General features: G+C 41.3%; 1 protein-coding gene across 5 annotated transcripts in view; it reads right to left on the bottom strand.

Annotated features, from left to right (window-relative positions):
• The window catches only part of DENND1A (DENN domain containing 1A), a 669505-nt gene that overhangs the window by 244997 nt on the left and 402172 nt on the right, over nt 1–22336 (bottom strand). For all 5 annotated transcript variants that reach the window (XM_037851268.1, XM_037851271.1, XM_037851269.1 and 2 more), the window contains exon 10: nt 3642–3742. In XM_037851268.1, coding sequence (XP_037707196.1) covers nt 3642–3742 — 101 coding nt within the window. The remainder of the gene's footprint in view (nt 1–3641; nt 3743–22336) is intronic.

Genomic DNA, 22336 nt, shown 5'->3' with positions numbered 1-22336 from the left:
GCGGGGGGGCCATGTGCCTGTGAGGGTGCTGTGCACCTGTGTGAGGGAGCTGGCAGCAGGCTCTATGTGCTAGAGGAGCTGGTGTCACTCTGTGAATCTGTCTTAAGGGACATATGCCCCCCTCCCTGCCTTCTCCTACTTTTTCTCTCTATCCTCTTCACTATCTCTCTCCCTCCCACCTTCCTTGGGGTATGTTTGGTTCTTTCTTTTCCCTCTCATTCCCCTTGTCTCCTTCCTCCTCTCTGAATGTCAGGTCTGCGTCTGCCTCCCCTCCTCCATCTTTCATTAAAACAACAACAAACACTACCAGATGGCAAATATGGCCCTTTCCTTTGAGATACATGGTGGTGAAAAAAAAATGATTGTTGGTTCAGAAGCTCAAAAGGGGCAGGAAGTGTAAGCAGAGGTCTAGTTTAAGGAATGGGGCTCCTGATGCCAGAGAGAAAAGAGGTTTCAGTTGGTGTTCTAGTTTGATAATGCTGCTGGAATGCAAAACACCAGAAATGGATTGGCTCTTATAAAAAGGAGTTTATTTGGTTATAAAGTTACAGTCTTAAGGCCATAAAGTGTCCATCAATAAAGGGTACCTTCACTGGAGGATGGCAATGGTGTCCAGAAACTCTCTATTAGCCAGGAAGGCATGTGGCTGGCGTCTGCTCCACAGTTCTAGTTTCAAAACAGCTTTCTCCCAGATGTTCCCTTCTAAAATGTCACTCTTAGTTGCCCTTGGGGTGTTTGTCCTCTCTTAGCTTCTCCAGAGCAAGAGTCTGCTTTCAACGGCCATCTTCAAACTGTCTCTCATCTATAGCTACTCTCTCAGCTTCTGTGCATTCTTCAAAGTGTCCCTCTTGGCTGTAGCAAGCTCGCTCCTTCTGTCTGAGCTTATATAGTGCTCCAGTAAACTCATCAAGGCCCATGCCAAATGGGCGGGGCCATGCCTCCATGGAAATTATCCAATCAAAGAATTACAATCTAATCAACACTAAAACATCTGCTCACACAAGATTGCATTAAACATAATGGCGTTTTGGGGGACATAATAAACCCAAACCAGCACAGATGGATCCCAGAAAACCCTTAGGAGACAGAACCCAGGTGGAGGTGAAATCAATGGCTTTGGACAGACTGTTCTTTCTTTCTCAGGGATGATAAGAAAGAAGAAGACAGGGACTAAGCCTTGGGAACAGGGAAGAAGGGAATAGTGGGAATACAGACCATATGGCTTCTCCTGAGCCTTGGGGGCATAAGGAAAGAAGAGGCTAGTGCATGGCAGGAAGAGGGAGGGGGTAGGATAGTGGGTGTGGGGCTGGTGAATGATAGAGGAGGAGGAGGAGGAAAAGCTAAGGTTACACAGAACTGTTCCTAGTGGGCTCTCTAGGAATGGCCTTGTGAACTTCTCCAGCAGTATCTGGCAAACAACAAACACAGAAGAGGGTAACAGGTGCCCAGGGTCAGTAGAGAGGCCAGAGGAGCAAGAGCTTCTAGGGAATTGGTGAGAAAACCTAGAATAGCAGCTCTCTCATGGATTTTAGCACCTTGCATGCAAATAATCTGATTGTGTGCCTGTTTTCCACACCTGACTGTGAGTCCTTATAGGTCGAAACTCACTCTCATCTGTCTGCCCTGCACTTAGCAGGGAAAAGTTACTGAAAAAGCTCATAAAGGTCCAGGGCAAGCAGGAAGACCACAGAACGAGAAGGGGGTTAATTAACAGGTAGAACTGAGAGAGGGCAATAAGGAGGTTGGTGGGGAAAAGACATGGTAAAGAGACAAGGGATATTCAGAAGAGAGGAAGGAGAAGGAGAGGTGGCAAAAGAAGGAAGTCAGGATCTTAGAGCAAAACTCTACATCGGGGGAAATGGAGCAAGTTTCAAATAGTCCTTTAGGACACAAGGCATGACACCCTGCTGAGAGGTTGATAGTGCTTTTCAGTCTACAAAGTGCTTTTGCATATATACTATTTTATTTCATCCTTGAAACAACTCCAGGAATAAGGACCACTATTTTTACCCCTCTACAGATAAAGAGATTCAGAAGGGCAAGTCACTTGCTTTTAGCTGCTCAGCTGGGCAGTAATGGAGCTAAGACAGGGACTCAGATGTCCTCCTCTTGGCCCCATCATGTTTATGCAACCACATGGCCTCTCTAAGGGAGGGAAATGATTATTTCTATGGATAACAAAAAACAGCACAATGTGAGTTCAGTGGAGTAAAGGAAGGTCAACAGTGTAGATTTTGAAGCCATTAAGAATGGTGTGGAATGAAGTAGAAATCGTTGACCTCTCAACAAATAAGGGATGGAAGTTCTGGAGCAAGCATACAACAGTGACCTATGTTCTTAGGAAATGTGATAGAAGCCAAAAGACAGAGGAGAGCTTGCCCCAGGCCATGGCAATGGGGTCAGGGGTATGAGAACCTTCTGACTGAAGCCTGTGAGCAGAGGGAGTAGCTTCAGTTGGAGAGGGTTCAATGTTCTACAGTCTCCAAAGAAAGGGAGAACATGACACAGGGGAAGGAGGCCAAGGATAGCCCTGAGGCTTACAAATACTGAGGAAAAGAGCAGGTTCAAATATTTACTGTAACAAGGTGGATTCATTATGAAGGGTTGTCAGTGAGATGACTGTAGAACAGGATAGAGATTTCAGCAAAAATTACGACTGACCTAGGACCCACTCTGAACTAATAGTAAATATCTTGGATTATCTGTCATTAAGCAACGGGACTGTGGTCTTCAAATGGGTCCCTTTCTCCGAAGCTCTCAATCTCTGGCAACAGTTGTTGCCTTTTTCTACTCATGTATAGTGCTCCCTTATCAACTTCTGCTGACTTGAGCTGTTTAGAGGCAATGTCTTTAATCACATTACACTGGGGAAGAGAAGTTATTCACAAGGAAAAAGGATCTAAATCAGTCACATAGGCAGTTTTTTTTTTTGGTAATCTACTGAATACAGTGATGATGATGATGATATTTTGGCAGAAACATTCACTGAGCACCTACCAGAAACAGCTTTTCCACAGGTTTTCTAGCATCCATTATCTCATTTCATCTTCATATAATATACACTAAACAATTTCACTTTGCAGATGAGGAAATAAAGTCTTAAGCCCAGTGACTTACTTGCCCTAGGTTAAACAGCTGGAAGGTGGGAGAGCTGACTCTGAAGCCTGCCTTCTTTTCACTACAACATGTTCCACAGAACAGAGAAATTCTCATCAGAAAACTTTAGAGGGTTCTGAAGTCTGTCTTGAGCTCCCCAACCACAAGCAAGAGCAAGTCTTAAGGAGCGTGACAGGGCATGGCTGAAGCCTGAGGACCTTGGGGATCTCAACTGTTCTTATCACCAGCTCCTAATTTATCGTAGGAAAAAAAATTCCACAACCTCTTGCTTGGTGCTTTGGCTTCCCCAAATCGAGAAATGGGAAAAGTAATAACAACTCTCTTGAACACTTAGGAATGTCATGAAGACATATATGAAAATTGTTTGGAAACAAAAGGGCCATGCAATCAGGTTGTCTAAAATCCAAATGTCATTTTGAAGTCAGTATTTTTAATTTATAGTCATCTTTCAGGTTACAATCCTAAAACTCCTGGCCAGTTCATGGAGAAGGAAAAGGAAGTGACAAGGAAAGCAGCAGCCTTACCAGCAGTATTCCAGCAGATGTGGTGGCAGGACGGGGATGTACACATGCTGCCAGTACATGGGGTAGAGCATGGCGGCAGACCCATGGATGCAGGCAGTCAACTGCAACAGAAGCACAGAGATTCGGGACTGAAAAATCCAAGTGAGGAAAGACTACCATTTGGATTTCAGCAATAAAATTAAATGCATATTCATCAACATATTCAAAATAATAAATGGAAAATCTGGATAAATAATTCTAAGCTTCATTTAATTTCTAAATGAAATCACCCTAATTCAAATTAATAAGCACTTTCTTAAAAAAAAAAACAAAAACTTTTTGTTCTGGTTGCCCAGATGTGGCCCCTCTCTCTCTAAGCCCACCTGGCAGGTAAACTCACTGCCCTCACCCCACTAAGTGGGACATGACCCCCAGGGGTGTAAATCTCCCTGGCAACATGGGACATGACTCTTGGGGATCAGCCTGGACCTGGCATCATGGGATTGAGATAGGCTTCTGGACCAAAAGGGGGAAGCAAAATGAAACAAAATAAAGTTTCAGTGGCTGAGAGATTTCAAATGTAGTGGGGAAAGGTCATTCTGGAGGTTATTTTTAGATGTTATCTAGATATCCTATTTTAGTTTTTAGTGTATTGGAATAGCTAGTAGGAAACACTTGAAACCCTCGAACTGCAACCCAGTAACCTTGATTTTTAAAGACGACTGTATAACTATGTAGCTTACACAATGTGACTGTGTGATTGTGAAAACCTTGTGGCTCACACTCCCTTTATCCAGTATATGGACAGATGGGTAGAAAAATGGGAACAAAAATGAATAGGGGGGAAGAGGGAGATGGGAAGTTTGGGTGTTCTTCTTAGATGTATTTTTATTTTTTTTTGGAGTAATGAAAATGTTCAAAAATTGATTTTAATGTTGAATGCACAACTATATGATGGTACTGTGAACAAACTGATTGTACACTGTGGATGATTGTAGGCTATGTGAATATATCTCAATAAAACTGCATTTAAAAAAAAGCTAATGCACAACTACAGCCAAAAAGTTAGAAAATGGAGAAAAGGATTAAAGAAAATAAGAGACACTACCATCTGAATATAGTTTAACATTTTGGGATATTACACACACATACACTTAGGCTTCCTTCTCTAATAAAATTGGAATTACTGTAAATACAGTTTTTTTTTTTTAAAGGATGACATTTCCCCACATACCTAATATTTTTAGAAAATCTATCTTTTAATGATTGTATAACATTCTACTCAATGAACTTCCCAAACTATATTTAACCATTCCTCCACCATTAAATTATACATATTCAGATTAGGTCACCAATTTTTCTACATGGTTCTTAGATATAGAATTAAGAGGAAAAGGTTATACATATTTTAAGGCATTTAAATACAATAATATAAATATCACAAATTATAAATATAATAAAGAGATGAAGGATGGAGGCTGTTTATACTCTCCCTGCTGCATACTGGGATGTTGACCTCCCTGCCCCTTACCAGCACTGAGCATTATAGTCAATTATTGGCTTTAGAATTGAATCTGTCTTGCTTTTATTTTTATTACCTTGATCACGATGGAGGCTGAATACTTTTCATGTGTTTCTTGCCTATACTTCTTAGGTGAATGGTCTGTTCATATTCTTAGCCCATTTTTCCTGAGTGTTAGTATTTTTTAAATTGATTTACAAGCAAGCACTGATGATATGTAAAGCTACTAATCTGTGTAATATTTTGGAAAGTAATTTATCCTTATTTAATTTTCCTTGAATTTTGGGGTGAAGAGAAGGTTTAAACAACTACTTAAACAAATCTTTTCCTTCATGATGGTTTCTCCACTGTTTTATACTAAGAAAGTCTTCCTTTCCCCCAGTATTAAACTCTTTAATCCATCTGGAATTACTTTAGGCTTAAGAACTGGAGGCGAGAATTTACTGTTTTCTACATAGTTAATCAACTGCCCCAGCACTGTTTCCTGCCTAATCCTTCCTTTCCCCATCCTTTTGACATGCACCCTATTTTATATCCCTCCCCTACTTTTTTTTTTTTAAGTTTCATTTTTTTATTTTTTATTTTTTTATTAAATTCAGTTTTATTGAAATACATTCACACACCATACAATCATCCATGGTATACAATCCACTGTCCACAGCATGATAACATAGTTATGCGTTCATCACCACAATCTATCTCTGAACATTTTCCTTACATCAGAAAGAACCAGAACAGGAATAAAACATAAAAGTGAAAAAAGAACACCCAAATCATCCCCCCATCCCACCCCATTTGTCCTTTAGTTTTTATCCCCATTTTTCTACTCATCCATACACTAGATAAAGGGGGTGTGATCCACAAGGTCTTCACAATCACACTGTCACTCCTTGTAATCTACATTATTATATAATTGTCTTCAGGAATCCAGACTGCTGGGTTGGAGTTTGGTAGCTTCAGGTATTTACTTCTAGCTATTCCAATACATTAAAGCCTAAGAGGTGTTATCTGTATGGTGCATAAAAATGTCCACCAGAGTGACCTCTCGACTCCATTTGAAATCTTTCAGCCACTGAAACTATTTTGTCTCATTTTGCATCCCTCTTTTGGTCAAGAAGATACTCTCAGTCCCACGATCCTCCCCTACTTTTTAAAAGCTGGATACATCATGCAATCAGAAGCTGGTACAATTTAAAATTTAGGAAACAAAAATAATATAATGGCATAAAACTGCTACAAAATTCAATATAGTGAAGGAAGGAAGAAAACCAACACCTTTAGAGATACGGCTATGATGTGACAAAAGCCAACAATACATGTTTCTTTCTTTTTCCTTTAATGTTTCTTTGGTTTCTGGGAAGTCTGTTCCCATGAGGACTTTGCTTCTTTTGGAAGCCATTAACTTGGTTTTGCTGACAGAAGGACATTTACGTGGTGAAAGAGTGACGTGTCACGGCCTAGTTAAAAGAATCCCAGAGGTTAGCCTAACATGAACAGCTTTAAATTGGATATTCTGCTGATGTTTTACAGTTGTGAGAGCTGTGTATTAAAGCCAGGGCTGCTATTTTCTTGCCTTCTTTGCCCTCCAGACCCTGTCCTTCAAATCAGGTACATACATGCCAAATACAAGACACGATCCAACAAGCTCACTCAAGAGCTATTCCCAGCAACTCTGCCAAGGCTCAAAGGTTTAAATCCATCCTTCTCTGATCCATTTGCTAAGTTTCTCTAAAAAGGAGGCTGTCGTAGATACATGGCCAATCCCTTCAGGATTAGAACAGATGAAAAAATCTTTGCTGGTGTTGAGTGAATGGAGAATGAACCAACTTTACCCCTGAAGTCAGGCTGGAGGGTTACACTGGCCTTGGGCCCCAGCGCTTTCTGTCCATCCTTTAACCAGCTGCCAGGCTGCTCTTACTAAAGTGCAGGACTGGTTATTCTTTACTTACAAGTCTACCCTGGCATGTCTGGGGCAGGCATGTCTCCACAAGCAGGTCCTCATCTACCTGTCAAGCTCCATCTCTGGCCACAGTTTCTACTGCCTTTCCCAAGTTTTTCCTTAGATGGAACCATTCGCACATTCTCTCCCCTCTCTCTCAGTACCCTCCCCTAAACTGACCGGGACTTTTGCTCCTGGCAAACTCCTCCCATCTCTGGTCCCCGCCCAGCACTACCTCCATCTGTGAACCCTAGCATGGCTCTGTTGGGCAGATATTTCCATTATATTACAAGACTGCAACTCACTGCATGTTTGTCCCCACATTGTAAAATCTAGAAAGACCCCATTTCTCTTTCATTTCCATGTTCTCAGTGGTACAACATATAATATAGATGTTAGTAACTGCAATGTTTCCTGAATTTAAAAAACCCAACAACTTCTACTTAGAATATATTCACCATATAAAGATAGTTAGTGGCCTGGCTTTTAACTGTATTAGACCAATAGTTTCATGAATATCACTGAGTGGGTAATATGACTCAAATTCCAAAGCAATAACAGCAAACTTAGATACACAAATATGCTTCTTTTGGAAAATCAAGCCATTCATTCCCTCACCTATTTGTGCAAGGTTATACCTACTCGATAACTTTACAACACATCAAATAAATAAATAAAAGCAATTGAAATCTATAAGGTACCATGCAAATGTAAGGTGACCTCATCATCATGAATTTATGTGTAATTCTGTTTGGAAAAGTCATTTAGAAAACTGTTCTGGTTGAGACAAAATTTGACTACTTGTGTCTTTTTTGCTTAAATTGACTTGGGTCAAAATACTATTTAATGTGATAAAGTGGCAGAGGTCTTATCTTCATTCAGACAATGTACTTTTTAATGTCTCCTTAACCTCAAATGCAAACCTACTAAGCTAAAATGCCAAGATATTTAAATTACTTATCCCTTATAAAAATCAATCTTTTAAATGTGTTTTAAAAATCAAGCTTTTTAAGGTGTTTGATCATTTCATTAGCAGGGTTTCTAAGAGCCAAATCTCAACAATTGGGGTAAAATGCATTCACCCATTGGATTAAGAAAACAAACAAACAAAAAGGGAATTGTTTGGCTCTTTTCCAAAAAACTAAATGGCACAAACGATATGCATCATTACTTAGGATTAGCAGCTAAGTGAAATACAAGAAAAGTTTTAGGATATACCTATGCTTAACCAGAAATAACACATTATGTTCTGTAAATTATCACTAGTCATTTATTTAAAAATAACTCTAAAATGTCATTTCTAAAACTAAGGGTCCTAAAGGCCTATGCTCATTCCTTATAGAATATAAAATTTAAAAGTAACGAAAGTATACAATTTGAAATGTAGTCAACAAAGGGGTATTGTGAATATTTAACTGAAGTGCAAGTTGGGGAAAATGATCCTATCAAAATCTCACTCAGTGGGAGCACAGAAAGATAGTATGTGTAAAATTTGCCCAAAGTCATTAGTCACAATGAATATTCATCAGAAGCCAATTATCAACCCCATTTAATGACACCCCAAAACATTTTGCCCTGAAGCAGCTGAACAGTCTAAGACTCCAGACAAAAGTAGACATATTATATAGCTAACAGCCAGTCTAGCCAGACACAGATTGTAAACCACTGGTGGGTTTTGGGACGGATTTTTGCAAATTCTGTCCTCAAATAAAGGTACACAAGGTCAGTTTTATCTTGGAGCTTTATAGATGGCTCCATTCATTTTGTCTGAAGCAAAAGTAGAGAAAGGGAGAAGGCAGTGGGCTAGGACATGAATGGGGAGAGATCAGTGATAGAGTTGGAAAAATCACAAGGATACATTTATTTTCAGTTTAAGGTATTTCTCAGAGATAATGCCCAGACTGTAACAATCTTAGACTCCAGTGATTCCACTGATTCTTAATTGCAGGTCTGCAACTTACCATGGAATAAAAATAAGAATCCTAACAGTACGTACACCAGATACCACGTTAGGGGTTTAGGACGTTGCGAAGTATTATTTTATAGGGATGGATGGTTGGATGGTTGGAAGGAGGGAGAGATGAAAGGAGGGAGGAAGAAGAAAGGAAGAAAGGAAGGGAAAGAGGGAGGGAAGGAGGGAGGGAGGGAGGGAAGAAGGAAGGAAAGAAGGAAGGAAGGAAGGAAGAAGGGAGGAGGAAGGGAAGAAGGAAGAAGGGAGGAAGGAAGTCAGACTGATGGATGTGTGTGTGTTTATCACACTCCGCAGATAAGGAAACGGTCTCAGAAATGAAATTACATGCCCAGGGTCACATAGCTAGCAAGTGACAGAACTGGGACTCACAGCCAGGTCTGTCAGACTATAATGGATACTATATTTTCATAATGCATAAATTAACTTAAAAATTTTTTATTGAGTGATTATTCTGTGCCTTACACTGTGTGAGGATATTAAAATAGATTGAGATACTGTCCCTGGCAGCAATGCCAAACTACATAGGAATGCATTTGCCTTGCTGTTAGATGACCAAATATCTAGGGCAAAGTACCAATAAAATAAAATAATCATTTTTAAAACAAACACAAATTTGATAACTTCCTGCAGATTAGTTACATTTAACGAAGGTGTCATAGTGTCTTTTAATTCCCAGGAAATTCTAGACAATGAAGTGATGATTATTAATCAAAAGAAAAGATTTAAATCCCATTTAGGGGACATATATATTTGAAAGTCCTGCTGTCTGTCATGTTCTTCCACAAACTTGTATGAAAACGTCCACTAACTCTCCCATGATCTGAGCAAGTCACTTCTGCTCCTGGGTCTCAATTTCCCAACACGTAAAATGAGAGGCTGGCCCACATGATCTCTGTCCCTGCCATAGCTTTGACAACTGAAAATTACAGAGGAATGGTCGTCCTTTGACAAGAAGGATGTTCCTCCTCTTGTCCCAGCTTACCTTCTGGGTTAGTGATACTGACTAAATACAAGTAAAACAGGGTCAGTCTCAAAGTAAGTCTTGCCACAGAGGGCCACCTGGAATTCACACACCCTCTAGAAATACCAATTTTCAGCTACCCCACCTCTATCACCTGACTATGGAGAGCACAGACTTTCTCTACGGTTGGTTCATGGTAATCTGAAGATTTCAGAGCCACAGGATTTTAGGAGACCAAGATCATGGGATTAAAAACGTGAGCTCCTCAAGGACAGAGACCACATTTGACTCCTCTCCTTATCTCCTGCCAAGCCTGACATGGAGCAAGGACTCGGCAAATGTGTGGAGAATGTTAAAATGCCTCTAAGTTAACATTATGAGGAACCGTGGGCAAGACAAACAGGCATTTAACAAATTGCGATTGCTTAATACATTATAACTATAAGCGATCGGTCTCTAAAAGGTATTGAGACTCCAAGTTCTAACAGCTAGAAGACAAAATCAGATGGTCACAGTCACTCTTCACACACTGGAACTCAGAATGATAAAAGATCAAACTTATACCTACTTCACAGGGTTAGAAGTATTTGGATTCCTCTTAGCTAAACATCAGGATATTGATAAAATAAGAGTAAGAAAGAATACCAGATTACTAACTTTTTAAAAATTTGTATTATTAGAGAAGAAAAGACAGAGCACCCATATACCCCCCTCACACATGGGGTTTTCTCTATTATTAACACTTTGCATTAGTGTGGAACCTTTGTTACAACAGATGAAACAATATTATTATAATTATACTATTAACTATAGTCCATCGTTTACATTGGGGTTCACTGTGTTGTACAAAACTGTGTTATTTTAAAATTTATATTCTAGCAACATACATGCACTCTAAAATTTCCCCTCTTAACCACATTCAAATATATAATTCAGTGCTGTTAATTATGTTCACAATACTGTCCTACCATCACTGTCATACATCACTAAAACTTTTCCATCACTCCAACCAGAAACTCTGTACCAAATAAGCATGAAGTCCCATTCCCTACCCCCACCACGGGTACTGAGAATCTATTTTCTAGTTTCTGACTCTATTATGAGTTTTCTTATTCTAATTATTTCATATCAGTGAGATCATACAATGTTTGTCACTTCATGTCTGGCTTATTTCACTCAACATAAAGTCTTCAAGGTGCATCCATGTTGTCACACGTATCAGAACTTCATTCCTTCTTATGGGTTGTCTTTCTTGTTGTTGAGTTGCAGAATTTATATTTTCTGTATATTAAACCCTTATTGGTTATGTGGTTTCCAAATATTTTCTCCATTCTAGGTTGTCTTTTTTTACTTTCAGGATGAAGTCCTTAGATGTGCAAAAGTTTTAAATATTGATGAAGTCCCATGTATGTGTTTCTTTTCTTGCTCATGCTTTTTGGTATAAAGTCTAAGAAACCACTACCTAACACAAGGCCCTGAAGGTGCTTCCTTATGTTTTCATTTAGGAGATTTAGAGTTTTGATTTTTATATTTAAGTCTTTGGTCCATTTTGAGTTAATTTTTGTATATGACGTGAGGTAGGGGTCCACCTTCATTCTTTTGCATATCGATATCCAGTTTTCTCAGAATTTGTTGAAGAAATAATTATTTTCCCATTGAATGGACTTGGCACCCTTGCCAAAAAATCAGTTGGTCATAGACGGAAGAAGATGGCAGCATAGAGAGGAGTGGCAGCTAGTTTGTCCACCGGGAACAACTAATAAACAACCAGGAACAACTAGTTTGTCCCCCGGGAACAACTAATAAACAACCAGGAATAATCTGGAATAATTACAGGGGGACAAACATGACTGTGCACTCATCATACACCAGCCTGAATTGGGAGGAATGCCCGAGATCGCAGCATAAAATCTGTAAGTAAAAACTGTAGATCCAAGCTGGGAGACCCCTCCCCAATGACCCAAACTGCAAAGCCTCACTGTGCTAGAAAGCAGTACTCTCCCAGGAAGTGAATATAGCTCAGCTGAGCTCTAACTGGGGCTTTAATTGACAAACATGAACTGGTCAATACAAGCTATGAATCTCTAACAAGCAGATGGAGGCTTTTGGTGACAATTGACCTTGGAGGGCTGGAAGGTGACTGCGGACTGGACCTGAAGACGGCTTTCTGTCCCTATTTCAGCTCAGTGGAGAAACCCTCAGCCATTTTCAGTTCCCAGTGCTCTGACCCAGACAAGGGTGGAGACAGCATAGGCAGAGACTATTTAAATGCAAATGACCTCTCCCTGGGGGGGGGTATCTTCCCTAAGAGGAAAGAGGTGGTGAGGTGGGGCCCAGCTCTACTACGGACCTTCCATTCAGAATAAGACCCCAGAGTCTGAAGGAAAACAGCCATGGGCCAAACCTGCTTATACCAGTTGGGGGCTACAGGCTGACAGGTGCCACCTGCTGGGGGAAAAGCACAGTGACTTGAGGCCTCACAGTGTGTATCAATCTTCTAAGAAACACCCTCAGGAAAACCTGATATATTTCCTCCTTCCAAGACCTGAGCCCGTTGTGGTCTGGGAAAACCTGATTGGGTTAACCAAGGAAACAGATGCCTAGACAACAGAAAACTACAACCTACACTAAGAAAAACGAAGTTATGGCCCAGGCAGAGGAACAAACTTACACTTCAACTGATACATAAGAATTTAGACAACTAATACTAAATCAATTCAAAAAGTTTAGGGCAGATATGGCAAAAGAGATGAAGCATTTAATGAAAACACTGGGCATATATAAAGAAGAAATAGAAAGTTGGAAAAAACAACAGGCAGAATCTATGGAAATGAAAGGCACAACACAAGAGATGAAAGACACAATGGAAATATACAACAGCAGCTCTCAAGAGGAAGAAGAAAACACTCAGGAACTGAAGAACAAGGCACCTGAAAGCCTACACACAAAAGAACAGATAAAGAATGGAAAAATATGAGCAACACCTCTGGGAATTGAATGACAACAAGAAATGCAGAAAAGTATGTGTCATGGGTATCCCAGAAGGAGAATAGAAGGGAAAAGGGGCAGAACCAATAATAGAGGAAACAATCAATGAAAATTTCACATCTCTTATGAAAGACATAAAATTACAGATCCAAGACGCACAGCATACCCCAAGCAGAACACATCTGAATAGGCCTATGCCAAGACACTTAATAATCAGATTATCAAATGTCAAAGATAAAGAGAGAATCCTGAAAGCAGTAAGAGAAAAGCGATCCATCACATACAAAGGAAGCTTGTTAACACTGTGTGTGGAGGATGGGGGAAGATGGCAGATTGGTGAGCTGTATGTTTTAGTTACTCCTCCAGGAAAGTAGGTAGAAAGCCAGGAACTGCGTGGACTGGACACCACAGAGCAATTTGACTTTGGGCATACTTCATAAAACACTCACGAACACGTCAAACTGCTGAGATCAGCGAAATCTGGCAGGGAGGGACCCACGCCCCTCCTTGCCAGGCTCAGTCCCTTGGGAGAAGGGGCCGTCAGCACTGGGAAGGAGAAGGGAGAACTGCAGTGGTGCCTCTTATCAGAAACTCATTCTACTAATCCAAACTCAAACCCTAGATAGACTGAGACCAGACACCAGAGAATCTGAGAGCAGCCAGCCCAGAGAGAAGAGACATGCATAGCAAAAAACAGCAAGAAAAACTCCAAAAGAAAAGCTGAGGATTTTTTGGAGCTCTGGTGAACACAGAAAGGGGAAGGGCAGAGCTCAGGCCCTGAGGCTAATATGCAAATCCCGAAGAATAACTGATCTCTCTGCCCTGTGGACCTTTCCTTAAGGGCCCTAATTGCTTGGTCTCTTAGCATTTCAATAACACATTAGATCTCTGAGGAGGACCTTTTTTTTTTTTTTTAATCTTTTCTTCTTTTTCTAAAACAATTACTCTATGAAGCCCAATACACAAAGCTTCAAAGACTTGCAATTTGGGCAGGTCAAGACAAGAGCAGAACTAAGAGAGCTCTGAGACAAAAGAAAATAATCCAGTGGCTGAGAAAATTCATTAAACACCACAACTTCCCAAGAAAAGGGGGGTGTCCGCTCACAGCCATTAGCCTGGTGGACAGGAAACACTCCTGCCCATCGCCAGCCCTATAGCCCAGAGCTGCCCCAGACAACCCAGTGTGACGGAAGTGCTTCAACTAACAGGCACACACCACAAAACTGGGCGGGGACATTAGGCTTCCCTGCACCTTCAGCTGGTTGTCCCAGAGTTGGGAAGGTGGAGCAGTGTGAATTAACAAAGCCCCATTCAGCCATCATTCCAGCAGACTGGAAGCCTCCCTACACAGCCCAGCAGCCCAGAACTGCCCTGGGGTGATGGCAATCACCTGTGACATAGCACAGTTATCCCTCAACAGAGGACCAGGGGGTGCACGGCCTGGAAGAGGGACCCACTCGCAAGTCTCAGGAGCCATACGCCACTACCAAGGACTTGTGAGTCAGTGGCAGAGACAAACTGTGGCAGGACTGAACTGAGGGATTAGACTATTGCAGCAGCTTTAAAACTCCAGGATCACCAGGGAGATTTGATTGGTAGAGCCACCCCCCTCCCCGACCGCCAAGACACACGCCCCATATACAGGGTGGGCAACATTAACTACACACGCAAGCTTGGTACACCAATTGGACCCCATAAGACTCACTCCCCAACTCACCACAGAGGCAAAGAACTGGCTTCTGGAGAAGAGGTGGCTCGTGGATGCCACCTGCTGGTTAGTTAGAGAAAGTGTACTGCACGAAGCTGTAGATCTGATAAATTAGAGATAAGGACTTCAGTTGGTCTACAAATCCTAAAAGAACCCTATCAAGTTAAGCAAATGCCAAGAGGCCAAAAACAACAGAAAATTATAAAGCATATGAAAAAAACAGACGATATGGATAACCCAAGCCCAAGCACCCAAATCAAAAGATCAGAAGAGACACAGCACCTAGAGCAACTACTCAAAGAACAAAAGATGAACAATGAGACCACAGTACGGGATACAAAGGATATCAAGAAGACCCTAGAAGAGCATAAAGAAGACATTGCAAGACTAAATAAAAAAATAGATGATTTTATGGAAATTAAAGAAACTGTTGACCAAATTAAAAAGATTCTGGATACTCATAGTACAAGACTAGAGGAAGCTGAACAACAAATCAGTGACCTGGAAGATGACAGAATGGAAAATGAAAGCATAAAAGAAAGAATGGGGAAAAAAATCAAAACAATTGAAACGGACCTAAGGAATATGACAGATAATATAGGATGGGTGGGGCAAGATGGCGGACTGGTGAGCTGTATGTTTTAGTTACTGTTCTAGTTTGCTAATGCTGCAGAATGCAAAACACCAGAGATGGACTGGCTTTTATAAAAAGGGGGTTTATTTGGCTATACAGTTACAGTCTTAAGGCCATAAAGTGTCCAAGGTAACACATCAGTAATCAGGTACCTTCACTGGAGGATGGCAAATGGCGTCTGGAAAACCTCTGTTAGCTGGGAAGGCACGTGGCTGGCATCTGCTCCAAAGTTCTGGTTTCAAAATGGCTTTCTCCCAGGACATTCCTCTCTTGCAAGCTTGCTCTTCTTCAAAACCTCACTCACAGCTGCACTCCGTTTTCTCTCCTTGAGCCAGCTCATTTATATGGCTCCACTGATCAAGGCCCACCCCTAATGGGTGGGGCCATGCCTCCATGGGAGTATCCCACCAGAGTCACCACCCACAGCTGGGTGGGGCACATCTCCATTCAAACAACCTAATCAAAAGGGTCCAACTTAATCCCCACTATTATGCTTGCCCCAAAGATTGCATCAAAGTATATGGCTTTTTCTGGGGGACATAATACATACAAACTGGCACAGTTACTCCTCCATGAAAGTAGGTAGAAAGCCAGGAACTGCATGGACTGGACACCACAGAGCAATTTGACTTTGGACATATAACACTCATGAAAACGTGGAACTGCTGAGATCAGCGAAATCTGTAAGTTTCTGTAGCCAAGGGACCCGCACCCCTCCCTGCCAGGCTCAGTCCCGTGGGAGGAGGGGCTGTCAGCTCCGAGAAGGAGAAGGGAGAACTGCAGTGGCAGCCCTTATCGGAAACTCATTCTACTGATCCAAACTCCAACTATAGATAGACTAAGACCAGACACCAGAGAATCTGAGAGCAGCCAGCCCAGCAGAGAGGAGACAGGCATAGAAAAAACCCCATGAAAAACTCCAAAATAAAAGCGGAGGATTTTTGGAGTTCTGGCGAACATAGAAAGGGGAAGGGCAGAGCTCAGGCCCTCAGGCTCATATGCAAATCCCGAAGAAAAGCTGATCTCTCTGCCCTGTGGACCTTTCCTTAATGGCCCTAATTGCTTTGTCTCTTAGCATTTCAATCACCCATTAGATCTGTGAGGAGGGCTTTTTTTTTTTTTAATCTTTTTTCTTTAGAAGCCCAATACAGAAAGCTTCAAAGACTTGAGATTTGGGCAGGTCAAGACAAGAGCAGAACTAAGAGAGCTCTGAGACAAAAGGCAATAATCCAGTGGCTGATAAAATTCACTAAACACCACAACTTCCCAAGAAAAGGGGGGTGTCCGCTCACAATCATCATCCTGGTGGACAGGAAACACTCCTGCCCATCGCCAGCCCCATAGCCCAGAGCTGCCCCACACAACCCAGTGTTACAGAAGTGCTTCAAATAATAGACACACACCACAAAACTGGGCGGGGACATTAGCCTTCCCTGCAACCTCAGCTGATTGTCCCAGAGTTGGGAAGGTGGAGCAGTCTGAATTAACAAACCCCCATTCAGCCATCATTTCAGCAGACTGGGAGCCTCCCTACACAGCCCAGGAGCCCAGAACTGCCCTGGGGGGACGGCACTCATCTGTGACACAGCACAGTCATCCCTCAACAGAGGACCAGGGGGTGCACGGTCTGCAAGAGGGACCCACTCGCAAGTCTCAGGAGCCATACGCCAATACCAAGGACTTGTGGGTCAGTGGCAGAGACAAACTGTGGCAGGACTGAACTGAAGGATTAGACTGTTGCAGCAGCTTTAAAACTCCAGGATCACCAGGGAGATTTGATTGGTAGAGCCACCCCCACTTCCTGACTGCCCAGAAACATGCCCCATATACAGGGCGGGCAACACCAACTACACATGCAAGCTTGGTACACCAACTGGACCCCACAAGACTCACTCCCCCACTCACCACAAAGGCAAAGCAGGGGAGAACTGGCTTGTGGAGAACAGGTGGCTCGTGGACGCCACCTGCTGGTTAGTTAGAGAAAGTGTACTCCACGAAGCTGTAGATCTGATAAATTAGAGATAAGGACTTCAGTTGGTCTACAAATCCTAAAAGAACCCTATCAAGTTAAGCAAATGCCAAGAGGCCAAAAACAACAGAAAGTTATAAAGCATATGAAAAAACCAGACGATATGGATAACCCAAGCCAAAGCACCCAAATCAAAAGATCAGAAGAGACACAGCACCTAGAGCACCTAATCAAAGAACAAAAGATGAACAATGAGACCACAGTACGGGATACAAAGGATATCAAGAAGACCCTAGAAGAGCATAAAGAAGACATTGCAAGACTAAATAAAAAAATAGATGATTTTATGGAAATTAAAGAAACTGTTGACCAAATTAAAAAGATTCTGGGCATCACACTACAAGACTAGAGGAAGCTGAACAACAAATCAGTGACCTGGAAGATGACAGAATGGAAAATGAAAGCATAAAAGAAAGAAAGGTTAAAAAAATAGAAAAAATCGAAACGGACCTCAGGGATATGATAGATAACATGAAACGTCCGAATATAAGACTCATTGGTGTTCCAGAAGGGGAAGAAAAGGATAAAGGTCTAGGAAGAGTATTCAAAGAAATTGTTGGGAAAAAGTTCCGAAATCTTCTAAACAACATAAATACACAAATCATAAATGCCCAGCGAACTCCAAATAGAATAAATCCAAATAAACCCACTCCAAGACATATTCTGATCACACTGTCAAACACGAAAGAGAAGGAGCAAGTTCTGAAAGCAGCAAGAGAAAAGCAATTCACCACATACAAAGGAAACAGCATAAGACTAAGTAGTGACTACTCAGCAGCCACCATGGAGGCGAGTAGGCAGCGGCATGATATATTTAAAATTGTGAGTGAGAAAAATTTCCAGCCAAGAATACTTTATCCAGCAAACCTCTCCTTCAAATTTGAGGGAGAGCTTAAATTTTTCACAGACAAACAAATGCTGAGAGAATTTGCTAACAAGAGACCTGCTCTACTAGAGATACTAAAGGAGCCCTACAGACAGAGAAACAAAGAAAGGAGAGAGAGACTTGGAGAAAGGTTCAGTACTAAAGAGATTCGGTATGGGTACATTAAAGGATATTAATAGAGAGAAGGGAAGATATATATGACAAACATAAACCAAAGGATAAGATGGCTAATTCAAGAAATGCCTTCACAGTTATAACGTTGAATGTAAATGGATTAAACTCCCCAATTAAAAGACATAGATTCGCAGAATGGATCAAAAAAAATGAACCATCAATATGTTGCATACAAGAGAGTCATCTTAGACACAGGGACACAAAGAAACTGAAAGTGAAAGGATGGAAAAAAATATTTCATGCAAGCTACAGCCAAAAGAAAGCAGATGTAGCAATATTAATCTCAGATAAAATAGACTTTAAATGCAGGGATGTTATGAGAGACAAAGAAGGCCACTACATACTAATAAAAGGGGCAATTCAACAAGAAGAAATAGCAACCATAAATGTTTATGCACCCAATCAAGGTGCCACAAAATACATGAGAGAAACACAGGCAAAACTAAAGGAAGCAATTGATGTTTCCACAATAATTGTGGGAGACTTCAGCACATCACTCTCTCCTATAGATAGATCATCCAGACAGAAGACCAATAAGGAAACTGAAAACCTAAACAATCTGATAAATGAAGTAGATTTAACAGACATATACAGAACATTACATCCCAAATCACCAGGATACACATACTTCTCTAGCGCTCACGGAACTTCCTCCAGAACAGAGCATGTGCTGAGACATAAAACAAACATCAATAAATTTAAAAAGATTGAAATTATTCAAAGCACATTGTCTGACCACAATGGAATACAACTAGAAGTCAATAACCATCAGAGACTTAGAAAATTCACCAATACCTGGAGGTTAAACAACACACTCCTAAACAATCAGTGGGTTAAAGAAGAAATAGCAAGAGAAATTGCTAAATATGTAGAGACAAATGAAAATGAGAACACAACATACCAAAACCTATGGGATGCAGCAAAAGCAGTGCTAAGGGGGAAATTTATAGCACTAAACGCATATATTAAAAAGGAAGAAAGAGCCAAAATCAAAGAACTAATGGATCAACTGAAGAAGCTAGAAAATGAACAGCAAACCAATCCTAAACCAAGTAGAAGAAAAGAAATAGCAAGGATTAACGCAGAAATAAATGACACAGAGAACAAAAAAACAATAGAGAGGATAAATAACACCAAAAGTTGGTTCTTTGAGAAGATCAACAAGATTGACAAGCCCCTAGCTAGACTGACAAAATCAAAAAGAGAGAAGACCCATATAAACAAAATAATGAATGAAAAAGGTGACATAACTGCAGATCCTGAAGAAATTAAAAAAATTATAAGAGGATACTATGAACAACTGTATCGCAACAAACTGGATAATGTAGAGGAAATGGACAATTTCCTGGAAACATATGAACAACCTAGACTGACCAGAGAAGAAATAGATGACGTCAACCAACCCATCACAAGCAAAGAGATCCAATCAGTCATCAAAAATCTTCCCACAAATAAATGCCCAGGGCCAGATGGCTTCACAGGGGAATTCTACCAAACTTTCCAGAAAGAACTGACACCAGTCTTACTTAAACTCTTTCAAAACATTGAAGAAAATGGAACACTACCTAACTCATTTTATGAAGCTAACATCAATCTAATACCAAAACCAGGCAAAGATGCTACAAAAAAGGAAAACTACCGGCCAGTCTCCCTAATGAATATAGATGCAAAAATCCTCAACAAAATACTTGCAAATCGAATCCAAAGACACATTAAAAAAATCATACAGTATGATCAAGTGGGGTTCATTCCAGGCATGCAAGGATGGTTTAACATAAGAAAATCAATCAATGTATTACAACACATTAACAGTTTGAAAGGGAAAAATCAAATGATCATCTCAATAGATGCTGAAAAAGCATTTGACAAAAGCCAACATTCGTTTTTGATAAAAACACTTCAAAAGGTAGGAATTGAAGGAAACTTCCTCAACATGATAAAGAGCATATATGAAAAACCCACAGCCAGCATAGTACTCAATGGTGAGAGACTGAAAGCCTTCCCTCTAAGATCAGGAACAAGAAAAGGATGCCCGCTGTCACCACTGTTATTCAACATTGTGCTGGAAGTGCTAGCCAGGGCAATCCGGCAAGACAAAGAAATAAAAGGCATCCAAATTGGAAAAGAAGAAGTAAAACTGTCACTGTTTGCAGATGATATTATCTTATATCTGGAAAACCCTGAGAAATCAACAATACAGCTACTAGAGCTAATAAACAAATTTAGCAAAGTAGTGGGATACAAGATTAATGCACATAAGTCAGTAATGTTTCTATATGCTAGAAATGAACAAACTGAAGAGACACTCAAGAAAAAGATATCATTTTCAATAGCAACTAAAAAAATCAAGTACCTAGGAATAAACTTAACCAAAGACGTAAAAGACCTATACAAAGAAAACTACATAACTCTAGAAAAGAAATAGAAGGGGACCTGTTCTAGTTTGCTAATGCTGCAGAATGCAAAACACCAGAGATGGATAGGCTTTTATAAAACGGGGGTTTATTTCGCTACACAGTTACAGTCTTAAGGCCACAAAGCGTCCAAGGTAACACCTCAGCAATCGGGTACCTTCACTGGAGGATGGCCAACGGCGTCCGGAAAACCTCTGTTAGCTGGGAAGGCAGCTGGCATCTGCTCCAAAGCTCCGGCCTCAAAACAGCTTTCTCCCAGGACGTTCCTCTCTAGCAAGCTTGCTCCTCTTCAAAACATCACTCCCAGCTGCACTCTCTTCCTCCCCACAAGTCAGCTCATTTATGTAGCTCCACCGATCAAGGCCCACCCTGAATGGGCGGGACCACGCCTCCATGAGAACATCTCATCAGAATCATTGCCCACAGCTGGGTGGGGCACATTCCAAGCAAATCCAACCAGCACCAAAACTTCTGCCCCACACAAGACCACAAAGATAATGGCATTTGGGGGACACAATACACTCAAACCGGCACATTCCACCCCCTGGACCCCAAAATGACATTATCTTTCCAAATACAAAATACATCCATCCCACAACAACATCACAGAAACTTACATCATCTCAGTTACAATAATCAAGTACGAAATCCCATCAAAATCAATTTAGGCATGGTTAGTCCTAAAGGCACAATTTTTCTTTAGCTGTGGATCTGTGAATTTAGAACAAGTTATGTGCTTCCAATATACAAAGGACAGACATTCATAGGATAAACATTTCCATTGCCATAAGGAGAAACAGTAAGGAAAACAGGGTTAACAGGAGCAAAACAGTTCCTAAAACCCACAGGACAAAGTCCATTAGATTTCAAAGTCTGAGAGTCATTTACAGAACAACGTTGCATCCTTGGGGCTTGAGAGAGTGGGAGCCTAACCCTTCCCAAGGGCCTTTTTGGCAGCTGTTTCCTCTCCAAATGCTTGGGTGAGTGCTCCAGCATATCCACACATTGGGGAGACCACCTTCTCGGCCCCACCCTCCTCAAACCTCGGGGCAGCTCCCGGATTCCCTTCCATCTCCGGGGCACACGGTCAACCCCTTCAGAACAGTGGGGTGGCAGCCAGGCTCTCCCCAATTCCCTGGGAATGTGCTCCACCCTCTTTGGGACCTCGGGTGGCAGAACTCTTCCAGAGCATTGAGGCGGAAGGCCCGCCCTCGACCTCCAGGGCAAACTCACCCTTTCCATGCATGTGGGCTGCTCCGCTCTCCCAGCCCGAGACCTCCCGACTCCAGACCTCAACCTCCATGGCTCTGTCTTTGAAGAGATTTTTCCTTTAACTTTTTCCTTGTCTGTCTCCTCCAGTCCAGACCGGCAATGGCTCTGTCTATAAAGATCTTGCAAAAATTCCGTTGGCTTTGCATGAAGCACGCAGGGGTCAAAGCCATCAGACAATAGGACTTTCCACAAATCCTTTCTGGATAATTCCATCTCC

Source organism: Choloepus didactylus, chromosome 10, assembly GCF_015220235.1.
Source record: "Choloepus didactylus isolate mChoDid1 chromosome 10, mChoDid1.pri, whole genome shotgun sequence".
Lineage (NCBI taxonomy): Eukaryota > Metazoa > Chordata > Mammalia > Pilosa > Megalonychidae > Choloepus > Choloepus didactylus.
Note: the sequence above shows the minus strand (reverse complement) of the source record. Positions and strands in the feature narration are given on the sequence as shown.